Source organism: Mustela nivalis (assembly GCF_964662115.1).
Source record: "Mustela nivalis genome assembly, chromosome: 9".
NCBI lineage: Eukaryota > Metazoa > Chordata > Mammalia > Carnivora > Mustelidae > Mustela > Mustela nivalis.
Window position 1 is genome coordinate 16,044,292 of NC_139028.1, and position 22,056 is coordinate 16,066,347.

The window sequence follows — 22,056 nt, forward strand, 5'->3', positions numbered from 1 at the left end:
TTACCACCCGAGGCTTGTGCCTCGCCTTCCTGCATTGCCCCCTCCCTCCGTCCTCGGCCTCTGGTGCCCACACGTCTGCTATGCTTCTGTGAGCATGCTGCCGTTCTTCTGGTTTTTTCAATTCCACATCTAAGTGACATCATAGAGTACTGTCTTGCCCTGACTGACTTCATGGACCATAATGCCTTCCAGATCCAACCCTGTTGTTGCAAATGGTATGATTTCCTTGGTTTTTCGTGGCTGAGTAATATTCCTGTTGTGTACAAATAGCACAACTTGTAGATCTGTTCATCTGTTTGTGGACACTTAATGTTGTTTCCATGTCTTGGCTTTGGCAGCCCTGATACCTTCCTGAGTTAATGTCTTCATTTTCTTTGGATGTAGGAAGAACGCCATTTATACACACACACACACCATCTTAATCACTTTTAACATTGTATTAGAAATTATAATAAGAGGATTTCCGAGGCTCTTTCATAGCTGGGTAACTGAGCTGGGAAAATAAACGTGTTCCAGGTCTGTTTCCTCTAAAATAAGAGTAGGTCTGAAAAGGATGTATCCCTAAGGCTTTGTAAAAGGGAGACAGTTAACACTTTTACTTCTGAATTTGAATTTTTTAATTTACAATTGAAAAAATAAAACCAGTCAGAATCACACATGGAAAATTCAGAGAGGGATAAAGGAAAAATTATTCATAATCCCACTACCCAAATATAAGCATAATTCGAAACGTTCCTAAGAGAGGATTATAGATGGGTGGGTAGATGAGTGTAGAGTAGCTCAGTCAGTAGGTAGACTTGTTAAAACAAAATTATGCTATATTCTTTTTTTTTTAAGATTTTATTTATATATTTGACAGAGATCACAAGTAGGCAGAGAAGCAGGCAGAGGAAGAGGGGGAAGCAGGCTCCCCACTAAGCAGAGAACCCGATGTGGGGCTCAGTCTCAGGACCTGAGCCAAAGGCACAGGCTTAACCTACTGAGCCACCCAGGCGCTCCAAAATTATACAATATTCTATGTAATTTTGTATGTTGCATTTACATAATGTAACATCATGCACCTTTTTCCAGATTTTGAAATCAGAAAGTATAAGTTAGTAGAGCCTAATACATTGTATTAGATAAACCCATATTTAATTACTATTTTTGGCCATCAGGTACTTTAAATTTTTTTGGTATCCTTAAATGTGCCTCAGGTAAATGTCCTTGTGTTTAAATCTTTGTGCCCTGATTAATTCCTCAGGATAAATTTCTAGAATTGGGACTATCCAGTTCTTTCTTTCTCACCTGGTTATCTGTTTATTTTCATTTTCCTCAAGATGATAAAAAATGCTTTAAAAGAATATGGGGTAATTTTATTTTCCTGCCTTTAAAATTGTTACTGTTGTAAAGCATTCTTTTTGGTCAGGAAATAAGAGTAAGGGATACGGTATTTTAGTTAATGTTCTCCAACAGCCACCGTACACGTGAGAGAAACTGAGCTTTATAGACACTCAACAGTCTGCGGGGAAAGGGTGGCGCTGAGGCTCAGCCCGCACCACCTCAGGACGCGCCAGCCTGCCGGGCGCTGAGGATGCGCGGGAAGGAAGACACGCTCGGCCCCCAGGTTCACTGGCTGATACCGGTCCCTGGTCTGCTGTCTTCGTCAGCTCAGGTCACCATAGCACAATACCATAGGCTGGGGGGCTAAGCCACAGAAATCTCTTTCCTCACATTTCTGGAAGCTAAAAATTGAAGATTGAGATGAAGGTTGTGACCAATTTTATTTGTGGTGAGGACATTCTCCTGCCTTGTAGAGGAGGACTGCCTTCTCCCTCCCTCCTCCCCTGGCATCTGCTCTCCGCTCATGTGGGAGCTTCCTGGTATCTTTTCTTCTAAGGACACTGATGCTACCAGGGCAGGGCTCCGGCCTTGTCATCCTGGTTTACCTACTGCCCCTTGGAGGCTGCTTCTCCAGATACAGTCACCCTGGGGACTGGGGTTTCCATATACGAATTTGGTGGTAGAGGAGGTGGGGTGAGAGATGGGGTTGAGACACAAGTATTTGATCCTTAACAGTCTGCCAGTCTTCTGTGCTAGAATCTTGTATTTCGTGGTGGACTCCGGTGTTAATCAGATCATGACAGAGTTTCTCAGCGTCTGATTTCCGCATGTGTATCGTCTATTGAATTGAGGTCTCTTACTGGGAGTGATCGATCAAGGGACGCCTGGGTGGCTCATTCGGTTGAGCGTAAACTCCTGATTTCAGCTCAGGTCATGCTTGCAGGGTCCTGAGATCAAGCTCGGTGTTGAGCTCCATGTTCCGCGAGGAGTCTGCTTGGGATTCTCTCTCCCTCTCTCTGCCCACCCCACCCCCCACCCCCACTCCACGCTCACACACTCTTAAAAAAGTGATCATTTGAGCTTTAAAGACAAAAACATTATGTTGTAAAATGTCCATTTCACCCATGGATCTTGAGGCCCTGTAATTTACAGTCAGCCTAGAGTATGTCCTAGAGCAAAAGTCTCACTGCTAGTATCTTAGGTCATATAGGTAGATCAGCCCAGTATCAGTCATGAAATCCTAGGGCTGAATTTGTTCTATCAAGACCCTGGATAAATTGGCAGGCAAGGGTGGTGTGACTGTCACCTGTTTCAGGAAATGAACTTACAGCTGATGGTGTTCACACCTATTAACTATGTATGAGTGAGGGCCCCCCACGGTGCTTTCTGATTTAATCATCATCAAACAGCATCTGAAAAACCAAAACCAGATCATTGTTTCCCAGAATGAAAATGAATTGAGCAAATGTTTTTAAATGAAAGACATCATTCCCTGTTGTAGTCTAGAGGAAGGAGCTAATTTATACGCAGAGAATTTAAGAATGTAAATTTAGGGGGACTGCAAGGTCCTCTGAGTGCTCCAAAAAAGAGGACTATCCTCTATTAGGAAAAAATAACCTGGTTGCAAGGCCGTGCTGTGAGAAATAGCTGGTACAAGTCTAACAGGCCACAGAAGTGGAACGGCGCGCGGCGCCGGGGCTCAGGCCGTTACGCATGTGCCTTCGGCTCAGGTCATGATCCCAGAGTGCTGGGATCGAGCCCCGCATAGGGCTTCCTGCTCAGCGGGGAGCCTGCCTCTGCCCCCCCCCCCCCTGCTTGTGCTCTCTCGCTCTCTTGCTCTCAAATAACATCTTCTTAAAAAGAAAAAAAAAAAGGTGTAAAGATGCTTAGTGGATACTTACTCAATACCAGTCTTTTTCTCTGTTGCTTTACTCATTTCTAAATCCTCCTTGGTGTTTCTCGGAAAACTGTTAGTAGAGAGTTAAGGAACCTATATGTACAAATCGAAGTTCCCCAAGAGCCATTCTTTCCTACAACTATTGAGTGTCCAGACAGGGGACACCTACCTAGGGGAGGGCCAATGGGAGCCTGAAAGTCACTGGCCAGATCTGTTTTTGTTTCTGGTGCCAGGTGGGGAAGGTCAGTCTTCGTGTAGAAAGAAAGCATTGGCCACGCTTCCTGTTAAATGGGCACTTGTCGCTTTAAAACCCTGTCATGCATGAGCCACCTTGTCCAAGTAGTGGCTGCCGCCGCAGGAGTTTTTCTGGACTAGCCGTCCCCTCCCCCAAGCAGACAAAGCTCTGAGTCACCCACAGTCTCCCTCTCCAAATAAAGGGCCTCGCAGTGCCTTCAGATTGGTTGCCATAAGAGGCAAGTTTGTTCTGTGTCTGGCACTGGGGTGTCCCACGTCACCTCTCACATCCATGAGCTTCTGGTGCTTCTGAAAGAAGCAGTAGCTCTACCTGGCACACCGCAGGTGAGAGCAGCACTGAGAACCCATGTCCTGCGACTGGCTGGCCCTGGGCAGCTATTCCCGGGAGAAAACGGATTGATTTCCGGGGCGGGGGCGTGGTGGTGGGGGGGCAGTTTCGGTCATGAAGTAAAGAACTGCCTCGTCGCTGGGGCTCTTGGCAGCCAGACCTCGCGGCCACAGCTCCCCTTTGTCCGCCGGCTGTGCCCGCGTGAGGTGGTTGGGTTGGCAGCCGCAGAGGGCAGAGTTCCTGCTCGCCCGGGAGCTGCGCTGAGCTCACCCCGTGGGGTAGGAGCTGTAGATACCATGTGTGTTGCTGGAGGAGGGAGAGTTCAGTGCGCTGGTGCTCATTAACCTCTGCTGGAATTTTGGGGCTGTGAGTCATTTGTTATTCTATAATGGAAGACTTTGGCTCTTTGCCATTTCAATTTTTTTCTTCACTCCTTTTTGTGGTATCAGTCTGTCTTTAAAGATTTCTTTTTCCATTCCCCAGGCAGAGAGAACCAATTAAAGACTAAATCAAATGGGCAGGTACTTAAATTATGAACATAAAAGTATGTCTGGAACCTTCCAGAATGTTTTGTGGTGAAAAATTAGAAGAATGCTAGTGGCCACTCTTTCTTCTTAGCCATGCAGTTTTTTTTATTTTTTTATCTCCTCCATCCCCCTCATCGTTTCCCTTATTTAAAAATAATAATCATAATAACTGGTAGGCCTCAAGCTAATATGTCCCTATTCATCTGGAAACCACTAAAAAAAATTGTTTATTATAATAATGATGACTCAGAGAAACGTGGGAGGCAGTGCCAGTTTGGGTCATAAAGGGCCCCTGTCTCTGAGAGCTGCAGCTGACTTGCCTTAACGCCCAATCTACATGTTGTCATCAGTAACAGATATGTACATTTTTAACATTTTACTTAATTTCTACTTCACCACAAGTCTTGACATTTTTTCCTGTGTGGGTTTTTTTTAACATCTCAGAGGAGCAGCCACTGATGATTTCCTCTCACTGTGACATTCAGGTAAATGGCTGTCTGCTGGACCCCGTGCCGCCCGTGCTAGTGAGGAAGGGGTGCCAGTCGTTGCCCAGCAACATGATGGAGACCTCCATCGATGAAGGGCTGGAGACTGAGGGAGAGGCTGAGGAAGACCCCAGCCAGGCCTTTGATGCATTCCAGTCCACACGCAGCGGGCAGAGGCGGCACACTCTGTCAGAAGTCACCAATCAGATGCTCGTGGTGCCCGGTTCAGGTAGGACTGCGTCTGCACAACACACACTCCTGCCCCAGTCTCCAAGAAACAGGACACCCCTGCTTAGAATGCCGCCTACGTCTTACGCCTTCCTGGCCCACGTTCGGAGGCTCTAGGCTCAAGTCTGCTCAGTGGCCACCGAAGAGGATAACGAGGCATCCCTGGGCTGGCTCCCCCAGCCGCCGAGACCATCGGAGTGCCGTGCGATCCAGCAAGGACTCTGGCTGAGATCTTAAGGGCACAGGTTTGGGGGGGTTTACCCCACTGAACTGATTAAATGGACATGTAAGAAGTTTCTGGAAAGGTGTTTTGGTGGGAGACTGGAGATTACGGATGCCGTAGCTTTGCAGACTCAGACCGGTTCTGTCCTGTATCCCATGCTCAGAGGAGCTGCTGTCTGCTGTTGGTCTGACCTTTTGGTTTGTTTTCGTTTTGTTCTTTTCTCTTAAAGGGAAAATTTTCTCCATGAGTGACAACCCCTCCCTTGACAGTGTGGACTCAGAGTATGATATGGGGTCTGTTCAGAGGGACCTGAACTTTCTGGAGGACAACCCTTCCCTTAAGGACATCATGTTAGCCAATCCGCCCTCCCCACGCATGACGTCTCCCTTCATCAGCCTGAGACCTGCCAACCCAGCCATGCAGGCTTTGAGCTCCCAGAAGCGAGAGGCCCACAACAGGTCACCAGTGAGCTTCAGAGAGGGCCGCAGGGCGTCGGATACCTCCCTTACCCAAGGTGACCGGCCACTCTCTCCTGGGGCTCCTAACACTCTCTGGCTGTAGGGCTTGAGGGGGGGTTGTGGCCATGTTGGTTTCATGCCTCTGGTCACTGGAAGACCTTGTGCATTTAAATTGTTTGGTCATTGTTCTCTGCTTCAGGAATTGTGGCATTTAGACAACATCTTCAGAATCTGGCCAGAACCAAAGGAATCCTAGAACTGAACAAAGTGCAGCTGCTCTACGAACAGCTCGGACCAGAGGCAGACCCGGACCTGGCACCTGCTGCCCCTCAGCTCCAGGACCTCGCTGCCAGCTGCCCCCAGGTGCATGCTCCCTTCCATGGGGGCTCTGAGTGTGAGGCATGGCCTCGTCCCGAAGGAGTGTCCTATCACTTTGAGGACCGACTGGAGTCCCAGAGCACACAGTTCATTTTGGAGCGCTCACAGCCTGAAAGCTTTCCTTGTCACTGCCACGGACAGGTTAGCCCTGTCCACACTGGTCCCTGGTGATTACTACCATGAGGAGGTGTAGATGCTCTCCAGCTGTGGTTGGTGCTAGGGCAGAATTTTTTTTTTTTTTTAAGATTTTATTTATTTATTTGAGAGAGAGACAGCGAGAGAGAGCATGAGTGAGGAGAAGGTCAGAGGGAGAAGTAGACTCCCCATGGAGCTGGGAGCCCGATGCGGGAACCGATCCCAGGACTCCGGGATCATGACCTGAGCCAAAGGCAGTCGTCCAACCAACTGAGTCACCCAGGCGTCCCGCTAGGGCAGATTTTATATGAATGACTTCTGTTCGTGTCACTGAACTCCCCTCCCCCAGCACATACACACAGATAGTGATAGAAATGCAAAGCTTACCACTTCATTACATAAGTGAAGTAGTTATGCTAAAAATGATCCCCAAAATACTGCTCTTATCCAACACATTTTATTTTGAACCTATTTTCAGTGCATCACGGAAATTCTAGCATTTGATGCCCACATGAAGGTCAGGGTCTCCTGGTGACATCAAGAGCCTTTGCCACAGTACCGACTAGGTAATCGTTCACTACAAAGTGATTAACCCTCAGCCGACTAGTTATGTGAAAAGCTTTGAGTCTTACGTCTTAGAGTTGGGAGTTCCTCTTGGACATTTACGAAGATGCTTAAACGAAGAATTGAAACTTTTTCCCACATGGAGAATTGAAAAATGTTTTCATCCCCCTTGCTCCTCAGGAGGAAGTTTCTCAGCAGCAGAAGACAGTCTCTGCCGTGCCCGGCAGTGTGCATCCACAGCTTTCCCCTCGCCAGAGCCTGGAGGCGCAGTATCTCCACAGACTCCAGGTAGGACCCTCCCCCTTGTTAACGCTCACAGTGCTTGGCCACAGTCCGCTATTTTGCACAACAGAAACAGGTTTTGCTTGCTTAATTTTTTAGGATAGCTACTTTTTTCCCAGTAAGCAGGTAGCTTTGACTCAGGACCTGAAGTTTCTAGAAACATGTTCAGACTTAGCCTTATGCTTATATGGGTAGCAGAAAAGGATTTGTCCTCCGGCCCCAGGAAGGGAGAAAGCCACCGGTAGGAAAGAGAAACCTGGTTTCTTTGCTTTTAAAGTTATGCTTGTTAATGAATAATAAAATGGAATCTCAATCCAACAAAATTTTACTATCCGCTCTTACATTAATGCCTGAAAACCTTTAAAAATGGTACACATCATTCAGTGGATGCTGTGGCCTTTGCTGTCAAGATTTAACTCCACTCTTCTCATTGTGCTTCATCGCGCTGAGCCTTGTAGTTCTAGCCTTGTAGTTCTAGAGGACTCTGAGAAGTGGAAAAACGGACGCCGGTCCAAGCTGGGGCAGCACAGGCCCACAGCCCCAGTGCTGCTGGGCCTCGGGAGCGAGTGTCCACGCCCTCACCCTGCACAGATTCGGGAGGACACAGTTGGCCTTGTCTTCCAGGCAAACAGGACTGTCCAGTGACTTCATCCTAGATGACTTCATATTGTCACGCTCATCTTCTTTTTCTGCTCTCCCAGAAGCCCAGCCTTCTGTCAAAAGCACAGAACACCTGTCCGCTGTACTGTAAAGAGCCACCGCGGAGCCTCGAGCAGCAGCTGCAGGAACACAGGTGAGAGAGGGTCCCTTTCTTTGTTGAGGATTTCACGAAGCCAGACAATCCCCCCCCTTTCGCCGGCGCTTCTACCTCCACTGAGACACAGGTTTCAAGACCTGATCACTGATGCAGACAGTCCATTGTTCACGGAGATGGGCCTGGCAGGAGATGGCAGGCCTGCGTTTGTTTCCTTTCCCTTCTAGTGTTCTCCTTTGGGGTACGAAAAGACCTAGCTTTCAGAATCCACATCCTGCGGCAGCGTAAGTGGGCTCTGCGGCAGGGAGGGCCTCTGTCGTCTCTTGCAGTAATTCATGTCCTCATGCCTCTCTAGGAGAAGCAGCCTGGCCAGTGTACAAGTACCCTGTTCTGTCAACCTACAGCCACCCCCAGAGGCCAGGCGTTCCCCTGCTTTAAAACACTCCAGCTAGGAAATCAGCCTCTCGCTTCACAGGGAGAAAAACTTGGTCTCAGAGAAAATGAATTAGTGTTCACTGTAGCACCAAGGGTTCCACCCGAATTGGGGGACCAAAATGTCTGCTATATGAAACCAGACACAGCTGCTTCCTACCCCCGTTTCTTTTGTTGTTTTTTGTTTTTTCTGCTGCGGAAAAGAAGTGGGAGGACTGATCCTGGATTTATATAAAATTGCCATCACTGAGGAAGATTTGAAATTCTTTCTTTTGCTGTTGCCACTTTAGACTCCAACAGAAGCGACTCTTTCTCCAGAAACAGTCTCAGCTACAGGCCTACTTTAATCAGATGCAGATAGCAGAGAGCCCATACCCGCCGCCCGGTCAGCAGCTGCCCCTGCCCCACCAGGACACGTCCACGCCGTCCCCGCAGCCCCCGCCTTTCAGCCTGCCCCAGCCCCTGAGCCCCGTGCTGGAGCCCGCTTCTGAGCAAATGCAGTACAGCCCCTTTGTCAGCCAGTTCCAGGAGCTGCAGCTGCCCCCCCTGCCCTCGGCACCCCGGCCCCGGGCTCCTCCGCTGGCCGTGCACCTGCAGCCACCCCCGCCACCGCCGCCGCCGCCGCCACCGCCGCCCCCGCCGCAGGCCAGAGCCACCCCGGCCCCCTTACAGTTCTCCTATCAGACTTGCGAGCTGCCGGGGGCTGCCTCCCCGGAGCCAGACTACCCCGCTGCTCCCTGCCAGTACCCCATGGAGGGGGCGCCGCAGAGCAGCCTGGCTGCACAGGACTGTCCCCGGGACTCGGGACTGCAGGAGGCCCCCTCCAGCTACGACCCTCTAGCCCTCTCAGAGTTCCCTGGACTCTTCGATTGTGAAATGCTGGAGGCTGTGGACCCACAGCACAGTGGCTACGTCCTGGTAAACTAACCTCAGGACAGGAAGTGAGGCGGGTCCAGTGAAGGAAGAATGTGTGTTTCTATTTTTATTCCAGCCTTTTCCATTTAAAGCTTATTTTCCTGCCTTCTCACAAATGGAGAAAAAGTAAGTTGCCCACCTGGAATCAGAGGGCCTGGCCGGGCCACATGTCTCTTTCTCCTGGCTCTGTCCCACCACAGTCCTCTGGGGCCAGTGCGGAGCGGAGCGGTAGCCGAAGTCGTGCCCTTCCAGCAGGCAGAGCCCACTCTCACAGGAAGCACTGACAGAGGCTTTTAGGAGAAGACATCCAGACCTAGGTTTTCTGTAGAACACCACCAACTCGTTATCGAGGGAAACCTTGGTGGAAGCAGGAAAAACTGTGCCATTAGATAGGGGCAAAACCAAAACAGAACATCATGACACCAGATTTTTCACTGAAGCCGAGCAACACACATTCTGTTACACAAGTCGAGAATACGTAATGGGCTTTGATGCACAGGAAGTAAAGGAAAAGCTGTGCTTTGTCATCGAGTCGGCAGTCTGAAGCCGCTGCTTCCGGATGTCCCCGAGACCACTGCAAAGAAGTAGAACGTGAGCTTCATTTCTGGGGCCCGAAGTCACAGATGGCACTGACCCCTGGGACGGGCGGTCGTCTCCACTTGGGAGCAGTGACAGTCCTCTTTCGAAGGTTCCCTGGGGTGCAAAGTGGACTCAGGGCTCCAACGCGGTCACCTGAAGAACCACGAGACCCAGCACAGCGGAGGCAGGGGCGGACCACAAGGAGCCCTCGGGAGCAGCAGCCCTGGGCCAAGGGAAGACGGGCTCTTCCGGCTGAGTCTTTGGTGTAAACTGCTGGTCTGGGACGGTTGATCTCCAGAGGACCTGGCGTCTCTTTTAAAATGTAGTAACTACTCTGACTTTACCTTCTGTGTTGCTAGTAGTTTGTTGAGCTTTGTATGTTTGGACAGTTTCATAGGGTAGGAATTTCAAGGACAAGAAACATGAACTTTGATCTCCCATGTGAAGTGGTAGTGCTGTGCCTTTTTTCCCCCCAGATCATGCTTTAATTCTTTCTTTTCTGTAGAAACCAACAGTTTTCCATTTATGTCAATGCTAAATCCAAAGTCACTTCAGAGTTTGTTTTCCACCATGTGGGAATCGCATTCTTAATTTCCTTAGAAGTTTTGACTTGTAACAAAACGTTCAAGTATTACAGCAATATTTAAAACCACAAATGTGTTAACCATCTAGCGGATCAGCTGTCAAAACACGTGCTATGACTAGTGAAAACCTAACCTTAACTCTTACAGTTCTCTCACCAGAGTAAGTAAAAGTAAGTAACGCGCCAGCTAGTTAACTATAGACCTAGAAGTAACAACCTGTCACTCGGACAGCAATATCCCAGTGTTACAAACCCAGTGTTATTGACAAAGACTGTCGTTTCTGTCCTGTAGAACGGCTTGTCCTAGCAGGAGATGAATGCGCTAAGCACAAAGCATCACAAAGCACAAAGAAGAGAGACACTACCATGCTGCATCCAGAAACACCTTTAAGTTGCCTTTCCTCGATGTAGTGGGTGTCCAGGCAGGTGAGAAGCGTGCCCCGGCCCAGCCGCTCCCAGCGGGGGTGAGGGGAGCAGTCCTCGGTCCCGGCTCTGGTGGGTGCCAGGACGCGCCACAGAAGTGCTCTGCTGGGGGAGCATTCAGGCCTTAGCAAGAGGGTGCCCTGGAGGGCGGTCGTCTTGTGATTTAACGGCTCACGAAGATCCAGTAGGAAAGAATTCTGTTCCTTCTGTGGACTGTTTATTCCTCCTCATGCTTAAACATCATTTAAGCCATCCTTTCATTAAGATCTCTAATCTGTTTTCAGTCTTCGCAAAATAAGCCCGTTATGAAATAGGGCTTGATTTAACTAAAGGATAGTTTTCCAAAATCTACTACAGAAGCACTGTCATGTTTATGAAATTAAAATGCCTTCTAGTCTGAACCTGGGGCGGCAGGAATGGTACTCACAGGCCGACACCGAGACCTGCCCGTCGCACCGCCCCCCCCCCCCCACCTCCAAAAGGCCATAAGCCTTGGAGCGGCGGCCGAGTGGCGAGACGAGCCCAGGGCACAGCGGAGAGGCCGGTGGCGGTCGGAGGGCCTAGAGCTGCCGCGGGAAGGTCCCGGCAGGGGCCAGCGTGGGAGACACCAGACAGACCAGCAGCACGTCAGACCCGGGGGTGTAAGCTATTTGCTTTGCTCATTTCAAGCAGAAATCAGGAAATTCCGTAACGAACCGTCTTTACTGAAAGGCAAGCTGGTGAGAGGAGACTGGTGACGGCCAGTCACGTGGGCTCCCAGCCCTGTGGGGTCACCTCCAGGGCTCTGTCCCCTGACCGGGGACCTCTGGACACTTCCGAGCAGCTTCCACACTAAAACAACACTAAGGCGGCTTCGTATACTGCTCTTTTTACGAGAGGCTACTTTGAAATAATGACTTTCTTTCCAGTTTGTTTCACGTAAGCAGTGTGTACACTACTGTAGAGTAATCATTAGCTTTATTATCTTGTAAACCAGGCTCCTCTGAAGAGACTTTGGTGAGATGAACGTGAGGTAAAAATTTCATTCGGCAAAAAGTGCAATATGTGTGGTACTTTATTTTTTATGTTCTTTTTTTAATCCAGGGGTATTAGTCTCTGCTTTGGGAAAAATGCACTAGTTCTGCAATTTCCAGTTGGGCAAGTGTGTCTCTAGTATTTACATGAAACTGATGTGCTGGTCCCTGTAAGGCAAGTAGAGCACGTTACCACGACAGAAGTGCAGGCGGGCGCTTTCCAAGTCCCTGGGGAGCTATGCTGACCCTGGGGCAGAAGGCTTTCAACAGCCGCCCCTTTCCACTATCCAGTCAGAGACACACATCTGGGGCCCCTGGGTGGAGGATGAGGACATGGCGCTGAAGGAAAGTTCTGATAGGGACAAAACCCTTCCCTTCCATGTCAAACTTTGCTCCCAGGAAGGAGAAAGTCGACTCCCTCTCTTCCTCAGAAATAAAGACCTGCCAGGCACGCATTTCCTGAGGCCCTCCTGTGCAGGGTGTCTGCCCCCCACCCCTTCTCCCGCCCACTGTCATTAGCACCCAGTCGGGGAGCGCTTGGAGTTGGCAGGGGTGGGGATGCTCTGCTAGGAAGTGCCGGGGTGGGCAGGGGGGGGGGGTGCTCCAGTGGCTCAGGAGTGCGGCCCGTGCGGGTTCCCTGAGGGAACTGGCGGCTCTGGGTGACCTTCGGGAAGGCTGTCAACGGTCAAACCTACGCACCCTTTTTGGTTTAAAGGAAATTCATCCCTCAGGCCTCTTTTCCACATTCCTCCTCTAGCGATGAGACAGAGGGTACTCTGACCGCTCTGTTCCCGGGGGCAGGGGTGGTCTCCCCGCGTGGGGAGCTTACCTTGGCCGCGTCTGTACCCCTGAACCGGGCTGCCTCTACTGTCTCCTCGGAAACCACCCGAGCCGCTCGCTCTCTGTGTGCCTAGACATCAAAGGGACAAACTGGAGAACAGGTAGTAAGTTGGAGTCACTGCATAGGCAGGGGTCTTTGATCGCTGTGCTGCTTCTGGAAATTTTAACAGAACTTTTCAGAGTGGTGTGTGGAAGACAAGAGCAGCACTGTCTGCCTCTGTGTCAAAACTGGACAAAGTCTTAAATGTATGTGTCCCCTCTGACAAGTTCAGTTGTAGGGTCCTGCCTGCCTGGGGGTCCTGGGGGGGTCACTAACCACAGAGCCCCCTCTCTGGGCCAGCTGTGGCAGCACAGGGCACTTCCTCCTGCAGACTGGGGGGCGGGGGGTGTGGCCGACCGCTCCCGGCCCCCGCCAGCCTGCCGGTCTGCAAGGAGCAATGGCTCGTATTTGTACGTCCACCACCGAACATTTCACACGGAATCTAAGCCGCACGATGATTCTGTGAAATGAGCCGACGTTTCCAGTCCTCACTTCTTACAGCGGAGGCTAGGGGAGCGGGCGGAGCTGGGGCCGGCTCGGGGGCTCCTGGCTTCTCCCGGGCTGCTCTTTCCCCTCCACGGTAGCATCGGACTCGCCACGAGCCAACAGCTATCTAAAAGCCCTCATCTCAGTTAAGCACTGGGTAGATGTGACTGTCCCCGCAACCATATTCTCCCCTTGGCAGCTGCCTGGCTTTGGGGCAGGTGCCCCCCAGGTGGCCACACAAGAACAGGCTCAAGAGACACGGAGCCCACGGCCCGCCTTGCCTGTGGGTCCGGCTGACCACAGCGGCAGCTCACATCAGAGAGGGCTGACTTCTCCCAGTCACACAACACAGCGATTTCCTAGAGGAGTCCGTGCGGGAAGGGCACACCCTTCCTGACGGCAGAGGGGCCAAACGACAGGGCTTTGGCTCAGCACGGCAGGCCCGCAGACCGAGCCATGAAAGGAGGCCCTCAAAGAAGAATCAAGGAAGGAGCCTGGTCTGCAGGAGCGGCAGAACATCTCTCTCCATTTGTTCCATCAAATACGAGTGAAATTAGACACTTTCAGAGAGAAAACAATGAACATACTTTGAATACTCTGTCTTAGAGGCAAAGTGGGGGGTAGAGGGGCACAGGAGAAATAGAAGCACAAAAGAACATCATGGAGAAATGGGACCCCAGACTGGAATTCTGTTTTGCGAGCAAGTGGAGCGAACTCAGACCCGCCGCTGGCTGTGTGGGGCCTATCTGGTTCGAGATCTGCTCAGTCAAGGAAATCCAAGTGGCCATGCCTTCCCACTACTGATGGTGAAAGATCCCCGTCTCCACCAAAATCTCTGGAGGGAAAAGCAGAAGTTTTGCTTCTCTTGGGGACTGCAATTTAAGAAATAAAAGTGATCGAGATATTTGCACTTTGTAGAAAGGGCAAGATTATTTGCTTATTTCTGAAAGGAGGAGGGGGTGGTCTTTGCTGGAGGTTTGGTTTGTGAAAGTTACTTTTGACAAAAATCTGATTGTAGTTCTTTTTTTCCGTGTGTGTTTTTTTTTTTTTTTTTAATTACTAAGAATGGTGAGTTCAATAGCTTTTGGTATTTTGAGTGCAAATCATAATAGCTCCAATGTAAAAAAAAAAAAAAAATTAAAATGGACCCTGTCCCTCAATGTTAGAAAATTACCTAAAATGCAGTTTAATAAATGATCTTTGTTACCAAGTGGTAATTTACATGGGGTAATGTTATGCAAGAAAAATGTACTGTTTTTATGTTTTCAACCTAAAATTCAATTAAAATAAAAACAACTTGTTTTCTAAGAGCCTGGGTGATATGAATGTCAGCTAGAGGAGACAGGGCCTTTACCTCATCCGGCTGCGAGTGGAATTTTTAAAGTATGGAAGGTGGCTATGTTCCCTGAGCTCTGGTGCTCATTTCAGGCTACAAAAAGCCAGTGGATAATATGTTCTCATTGACGTCAGCAGAGTAAATAATACCTTGCTCTAAGATCGCCCGAATACATGTTAGCCCTGCACGACGCTGATGGAGGCCCAGCCAGCCACAGCTTGCACATGCACAAGACGCTGCCTGCTGCCCCTGGATTCCCGAATCCCTTGTCCGCCCGGTGAAGGCCTCTGTTTCGGGAAGAGGGGAGGCAGGCGCCTCGGGCTCCCCAGGTCCAAGCCAGCTGCAAAGCAAGGGGTGGAACTGGGGCCAGCAAGACACTGCTTCTTACTCATAACGGCACAGCCCGAGGGCCCGTGGAAGGCTCAGCCCTCCCCCAGCACATACACCCTGCGGCCCCCTCCCAGGGCTGGGCACCTGCTCAGTGCCCTCGGGTGCCGGAGAATCCATGAGGCATTCAAGGCCACTCACAGACGTTCAGACTTACCCTAGCGTCAGACCCTGAGTGAAAGGGCAATATTAAATCCTACTTTCTGGCAGCAAGTTCAACTGAGATCTGGTTTCAATCAAACCATTCCAGTTGAGCCCACGCTACAGAACTGAGACCGCTCCTAGACAGGGATCATCTGCTGGTGCAGGGGTGCAGGGGGCGGTCAAGGGCAGGAGGAGAGCAGAGCCCTCTGCACTGACTTACACTGCCCAGCACCACACACACAGGCGCTCCATCCTGCCCACAAAAGACTGGTACCTTCTTGGGTGACCCAAGAACTTAACTGAGTTTCAACTGCCTCTCAAGGAAAACGATCAATTTCAGTAATGATGTTTTACAAATTTTTCCCTTTCCCACCAAATTTCTCCATCATTTTTGTGTTGCCAAAAACCACCCCAGGATACAGGCTAAAATACCAGACCTGCCAGCAGAGCCTGTCCAAAGCTAGCCAGCTGGGCCCCTGACCTACATTCCCCAGCACATCCTTCCCTTCTGTGGCCTTTGTGAGCCAGACTTGGCCCAGGGGGCCAGGGAGAGCTCAGCCCCAGACCCCAGGCATCTACCGGGCCAAGCAGGGCCCAGGACTTGCCCACACAGCCAGAGGAACACACTGTCCACAGCCAAGTCAACAGCCTGCCTCCGTTGCTGCTGATGTAGATCCTATCCACGCACAGTATGCCCTGCGCCCCAAGTCTCTGCTCCTGACCACCTGCTCCTTCTTGAAGGGAGAATCCACTCACCCTCCCCATCAAGGAGGCTTTGCGAGTTTGACTCAGTTTCTCCTTGTTCCCCACAGATGAGAAAGGAATAGGGGGCCCAAGATGCAGAGAGTGGGCCAGACTGAGAATGGTGACCCTCAGAAGTCAGTCCGTTACCATGCCACGGCCACCCACATAACTGGGAAAGGGGCACAGCTGAATGGAGACGAGCCCCTGAGGCCTCTCCCAGAAGCTTGCCACGCAGAGGACCCTGAGCTCACGGGCTCCAGTGATTCTGCAGTGGGAGACCCAAGAGCTGCCCTCTAGTCACCAGAGAAACCCGAATGTGGAGCAGGACACCAGAGCCAGCAGAGGGCCAAAGGGCAAGCAGGCAGCTGCAGGAGGCCCCAGCAACACAAGGGCCTGGCCAGGAGAACGGGGCTCAACTTGCCCAGCCTGCCCTCTGGAGCAGCCAACCAGCCTGAAAGGCCCTCCATGCAGAGTAGGGCCTGCCCATTCCCCACCAGGGACAGCATGGGGGGCAGCAAAGCACCTCTGACTGTCCTGGCCCTGGCCCCACTGCCAGCCCTGCCACTAACCCGAGCACATCCCGGCAAAAGCTCATGGTCCCCAGCACTAACTTGGGAACACATCCCGGCAGACTTCACTCCCAGGCTCACTGTGAGGTGCAAGGGCAGCCTGATCTAGCCCTGCCCTCCAAGCAGAAAGCCCCAAGGAGAGTCCCGCCCAGTTCCCCTCGACAGTCACACCATCTCAGCTCTGTCTGCCTTGCTTTCACTTAACTCCCGACCACCTCATCACAGCTCAGACCGTGGCCGTGGGACACCCATGAAGTCTCTGCACAGGGTCATGGCTGGCCGCCCGATCCTGAGCACCTGCTCCAGGTCAAGAATCCAGAACTTTGCCCTGGATTCCTCCATCCTCAGTCGTGAGTTCTGGGCAGCACCAGCCACAGGTATAGCCAACAAGAGCATCCACGAGAAGCCACATCCCACCCAGAAGGGGGCTTCTGTCACCAACCTCCAACTTTCAGGTCAAGCTTCTGCATAAAGGGTTGGAAGGCCTGGGAATCTTTCTCGGTTCCCAAAGCCCCACAATGGAGATGGTGCCAAGAGGAGGCCGGAGCCTGACGGCATGGCTCCAACTGGCCTCCCTGGGCTCCAGTCCCTGCTGGCCGTCCTCAGACAGCACTTGGGGCTCCTGCAGCCTTTCCGGGCCTCTTCCCTCCAGGTAGCCAGAGCCAAGCTCCTTAAATAGCCCCTGAGGCCCCCAACTTACTCTCAGTGGCAGGAAAGGGGTTGGGGGGGGCAAGGATGAGATAAGGTTCCTCACCCAGGACGCTGGCCCCCCAGAGCTGAGACTCTGGAGCTGTGAGCCCGGGAGGGGGCTGGTGGAACCCCCCCCATCAGCACCAAGTGCTGCCTGGGAGCCCAGAGGACAGACGCCTGAAGCAGAGGCCGGAGAGCCTAAGGGGCCTGAGTGACCCAGAGTTCAGGGAAAATAAGGAAAACTGAAAAAAAAACCAGAAAAAGAAACCAGGATGGAAGCAGCAATGAGCACAGGAGAGGAGACTCTGCGCAGGCCAGTGTCCGTGCAGGAGGGACGGCCGGATGGGGGACGAGGAGCAAGGAAGATTCGGGATGGCGGCGCCTATGACCATTATTTACGGAGGCTTCACTTGATTTTAGTCTCCAAACCTGGGCTCGCGTGGAGACTGAATGTCCCTCACAGCTGCTCCTTCCTGCAATAACAAGACTGACATCACTGTTGTCAGGGAAATGGTGTTTTGATTAAAATCATGTGACAGCTACTTTGTGATTCAATAAACAAATCCTCTGTTAACCCTCGCCTGACAGAGGCCTGTCGGCAGCTCGTCATCAGAGGGAAACTGCAGACCGTCCAGGAGGGCAGCCTTGCCACCGGGTGCGGGTGGCTGAGGTGACCAGGGGTCGGCAGGGAGCACGGGGGCAGCCACACTGCTCCCTGGCAGGTCTCTGGAGCGCGGCGGAGGAGGTGGCGCATGGGACTCTGAGAAGACTGCTTAGCAGGCTCCTGGGGCCCAGGCAAGTGCCCTTCAACAGAAGAACAAGCCCTCACCTCAGGGCTGTTCTCTCCTGGACCGAGTGGCAGCCCAAGCCCCAGGATGTCCAGTGGCTCCCGTGGGGCCCCAAGACTGATTGGGGGGGGGGCTGGGGGGGGGCAAGGACAGTTCCAGCCTGTTGTCAGCCCTTCAGGCAGAAGGGCAAGTTCGAACCACCAACAGCGAGTGAGGGGTTAAGAATGATTTCTGGTTTGCACTGGATGACTTCCTGGATCACTCACTTGGCTGCTGCCCCTGACACGCAGGGCTCTGCCTGGCAACACTCAATTCCCTTCCATCTCACCCTTGGGGCATTTTCCTTCCGTGACACAAAGGCAGGGAAGGCTCCCGAGTCACAGGGCAAGGGATTGCTCTGGGTTAAAGGATCTGCAGCCTCAGAGGCCTAGCACTACGGGAGACCGCCAAGCAGACAGAAGAGGACTAGGGAGGGGGGTTCACAACCACCTGGGTACCAACACCTCCCACCAGGGTAGCGAACACTGAGGGAGATGCCACCGAGTGACAAGTGTCTGCACTCGGTTAGCAAGCCCAGGGCTTGAGGATTGGCCATTAAGACTCCTTACAGCCATCCCAGGGCTGCCTGCAGAGCCGAGCAAGTCTGCCAGGGACAGGTCGCCTCAGCTGTCCCACGCTCAGGCCAGAGGCGGATGACACACTTAGCGACTTGGCTAGTTGACCCTGAATTTGCAGGAAAACACCTCACACCTTTCCTCCCAAGCAAGGCTGTGGTTAGGCCTAAAAATACGTAACTCTTAATTCCTGCTCCTTCGGTGGAGGTGTCTTCCCCCAAGGCCACGCTGTGAAACACAAAGGGCTGACAGCTCAGCCTGTCACCCAGCCCTCCCCACGGCGCAGCGCCTGCTGGGACAGACGGTGACAGCCCAGACCTGACAGGCTGGCGGCTCAGGCCTGAGGCTGAGAGACTGCAGTCCCGCCAGAAAGGAGGGCATTCTCAAATGAAGGACCACAGTTTGGGGCCTGGACAACAGGAACAAGTTCTCATGGCCCCAGTTCACATGAAATGAAGGGAAAGGCATGGAGCTTTAGCAGGCAAGCTTTTCAGTGTTCGAAGCTTCACCAAGCAGACCTACTCGAGTAGATACGAGAATGCCAGTGTCTGCCAAGTCAACGAAATGCAGCTGGACATCCCCACACGGCAGCTGAGGGCCTCGGCGCTGCTTCTCTAGATGGAGCGGATACAACACGGGTCTGAACTGCACAGAGCCATTATAAAGCAGCCTTTTCCCGTACAGTACTGTACCTCTTATGACTTTCTTAATGTGTTCTTCTCTCTAGCTGACTCTACTGTAGGAACACAGCACATGATACACACACCAGATAAAAGACGATAACAGACGTTCGCCTGTTCATGTTGGTAAAGCCTCTGATCAACAAGCCACCAGTAGTTCAGTTTTGGGGAGTCAGAAGTTCTATGTGGATGTTCAACTGTGTCAGGGCAGGAGGGCGGCCAATGCCCCTCACCCCTGTGGTGTTCGGGAGTCAACTGTAAGCCACCGACCACCCTTTAATGGCCCTAGGGCTGTGGCCAGCACCAGCCTTGATTAACGAACGAGTACTTTCAAGTTCAAAACTTTCTGCACACCTTCTCAGGCTTCAGACCCTTACACGGTCAAAGTGACAGAAATGGTTTGGCCTGGAATGGACAGCTGTAACCAAGTGAGTGCGGTCTGTGGTCTCTGAGGTACATGGAAACAACCTGTTTTCGTGACTCCTCACCAACTGCCCCGCCCTGTGGGAGCCTTGCTGTCTCTGACAGAGTTAGAGGAACTGCTTCCCGGCCTCACCTGCCAGAGCACCAGGCCACAGTGACCACTCTCCACCCACGCCTCAGCCCAAGAGAGGAGGACCCAGGTGTCAGTGGCACTTACCTTCCCGGTGTCCTCTCCAGGCCCTCTGGGTCTCAGGAAGTGGTTCTTGTCAGCCCCAGGAGCGCTGGGCTCCTCATTGTCCTTCACAGGAAAATCTAGCTTCGTCAGCCTTTGGGCCACCGCTAGAGATACAGACAGCAGTACGGTAATGTCCGCTGACCAGCCCACCTGTGCTTCCCAGCCGGGATGCCCCCAGTTGCTCCAGCACTGCGGTGGGGGAGCACAGGAACCTATAAGCATGTGGGTCCCTGGGCAAAGAAAGCTGGCTCACCCCAGAACCTTCCTGAAGGTGCCTTTCCTTCAAGCACCATGGGAAGTGCCACCGCACTGGGCCTTAGGGTGCCAGCTGGGTACTCCCCCACATCTTGGTCACTGCCTGCCCCAAGGTCTGGCTCCTTCCAGAACTGGTAACAGTAGTTTCAGAGAACTCTAGAGAAAGAAACAACTTGGCTTTTCTACCCAATGAGTAATTAAACTCCATCCTCCAGACTTCCATCTGAACCGACCATCAGGACATTTCCTGGAAACAGCAGGTTCGCGGAGGCACACGAGGAAGAGTGAAACCACGGCACGTGCAAGGACTGGAGACACTGAGTGGCCAGGAAAGAAGGGTAAGGATGTAGGTGGAGGCAGGGAGGCACATCAGGGACCAGCACAGAGCCAAAGACTACCACTTCATCACTGAAGTGAGGACACAGCTCCCTCCCCATCCAGGTGTCTAAGTAGAGGAGATAAGGGAGGCTCCGAGAGCAGAGCACCCGGAAGAAAATCCTGTGTCAGGGGAATCTAAGTAAAAGGCAAGAAGTCAGGACAAGCACCCAGTGAGTTCGGCTGCCCCGTCCTTGACCCCTGTGGGGACACAATCCAGGTGATTTCTGCAGGAAAGCACCAGATTTTCCACTCTGTGGAAACACAGGGACTGACACACACAACCGTGCGGAGACAGCACTGCTGTACCTTCAGCCCTGGCTGGGGGATGACCCGTCGGTTTCCCCTGAAGGCCTAGACAGGGATCTCGGATGCTTGGGTAAGACGGCTCAGGGGTCCAGCGCCCGCGCCTTGTCAAGACAGGCTGTCCCGCAAAGACCCCTGGGGCCTTGCATCCCAGTGGCCACGCTGTGGCATTTCCATGAGCTGAGGGCTATTACTTCAATAAGCCCTCATTAAAAACCACATGTTAGTTAACCTGTTTATTCTTAGGAAACAGGACACATCTTCAGGTTCCTATCTTCTTGGCAACGGAGAAAAAAGATCTGATCTCTTAAACCTGGGACAGGTCAACTATACACAAAACGTAGAACACTGAGGTGAAACCCATGGTTGAGGAAACATCTTTATTGGGCTCAGCTTACTACATATGTCTCTGCTTCACTTTCCTCATCAACCAATGGACACCAATAGCAGAGGAAGACCTGTGGCAATGTACGTCCCAGGTCACCATGCAAATCCCAACGGAACTGTAACTGGAGAGGGGGCTAGGGAAGGACGACCCAAAGCTTATTTAAGAGTTACAAAATTCTTCTGTTGTGCCAGGGGTTGGATGAACTGTGGTATGGTACCTGAATGACTTGTTCCTCGCACGCAACACATCAAAGTACAGATTTTAGAGATTCATTAAACAAATTTTTATTGAGCACCTACTATGTACACCAGACACTGATCTAGGTGCTGGCAATACAGCAGAAGACAGAACAGACAAAAATCCCTGCCCCTGTGGAGCTCCTGGAGTGGACACGCTAGTGAAATCTAGATAGGAAAACCGATCCATGGTTAATATGGCTGGTATGAGCCAAACAACAATTCCCCTGAGTAACAAATGGACTCCCTACTGCTTAAAGCAGAAAAAGTCAATGGAAGTCCCTAAGGGGTCACCCAAAAAGACAGAGCCTGCTTCGCTCTCAGGCCCATGCCTGAGAAAGCCAGGGCTCCTGTCTCCTCTTTATCACTGTTTTAGAGGGAGAGGCCAACACTTAGGGCTCCCCAAGGAGTACATTTTGAAGTCTAAAGGACATTTAAAAGTCCATCCCAAAGCCAATGGCATTTCCAACCAAAGAGTAAAGCAATAGTTGTGCGAGTTTGTTTCAAGAATCAAGACAAAGTCTCTCAAACATGCAATTCAATGGAGTGGAACATAACCTGGAGATCAGAATAAACAAAAAGAACCACAAAACTAAAATTAAAATGTTTACAGCAGAACAGTTTAAGATATTAAAACGAGAATGTAGGAAAGTTTTTTGCGTAGGAATACATTTTATCCTTGACCCAAAAAGTAATCAAATACGATACTTCCTATAAGGTAGGCTGGTAGCTTCAAAT

At 51.6% G+C, this 22,056-nt stretch overlaps 2 protein-coding genes across 6 annotated transcripts in view; one reads left to right on the top strand and one right to left on the bottom strand.

The window, feature by feature from the left end:
* Nucleotides 1-11,804, top strand: part of SIK2 (salt inducible kinase 2) — a 127,528-nt gene extending 115,724 nt beyond the window's left edge. The window contains exons 10-15 of one of the 5 annotated variants that reach the window (XM_082684288.1): nt 4,816-5,044; nt 5,496-5,780; nt 5,924-6,087; nt 6,982-7,089; nt 7,785-7,876; nt 8,474-11,804. In XM_082684288.1, the coding sequence (XP_082540414.1) occupies nt 4,816-5,044; nt 5,496-5,780; nt 5,924-6,087; nt 6,982-7,089; nt 7,785-7,876; nt 8,474-8,504 (909 nt within the window). In that variant the 3' untranslated portion in view covers nt 8,505-11,804. Of the gene's footprint in view, nt 1-4,815; nt 5,045-5,495; nt 5,781-5,923; nt 6,088-6,981; nt 7,090-7,784; nt 7,877-8,192 lie in introns of all 5 variants that reach the window. The other 4 variants (XM_082684286.1, XM_082684289.1, XM_082684287.1 and 1 more) reach the window with 4 other exon arrangements.
* The window catches only part of PPP2R1B (protein phosphatase 2 scaffold subunit Abeta), a 35,839-nt gene continuing 23,008 nt past the window's right edge, over nt 9,226-22,056 (bottom strand). The window contains 4 exon segments of the mRNA XM_082684291.1: nt 9,226-11,919; nt 11,921-11,950; nt 12,612-12,692; nt 19,741-19,862. Of these exon segments, the coding sequence (XP_082540417.1) occupies nt 11,884-11,919; nt 11,921-11,950; nt 12,612-12,692; nt 19,741-19,862 (269 nt within the window). The 3' untranslated portion in view covers nt 9,226-11,883.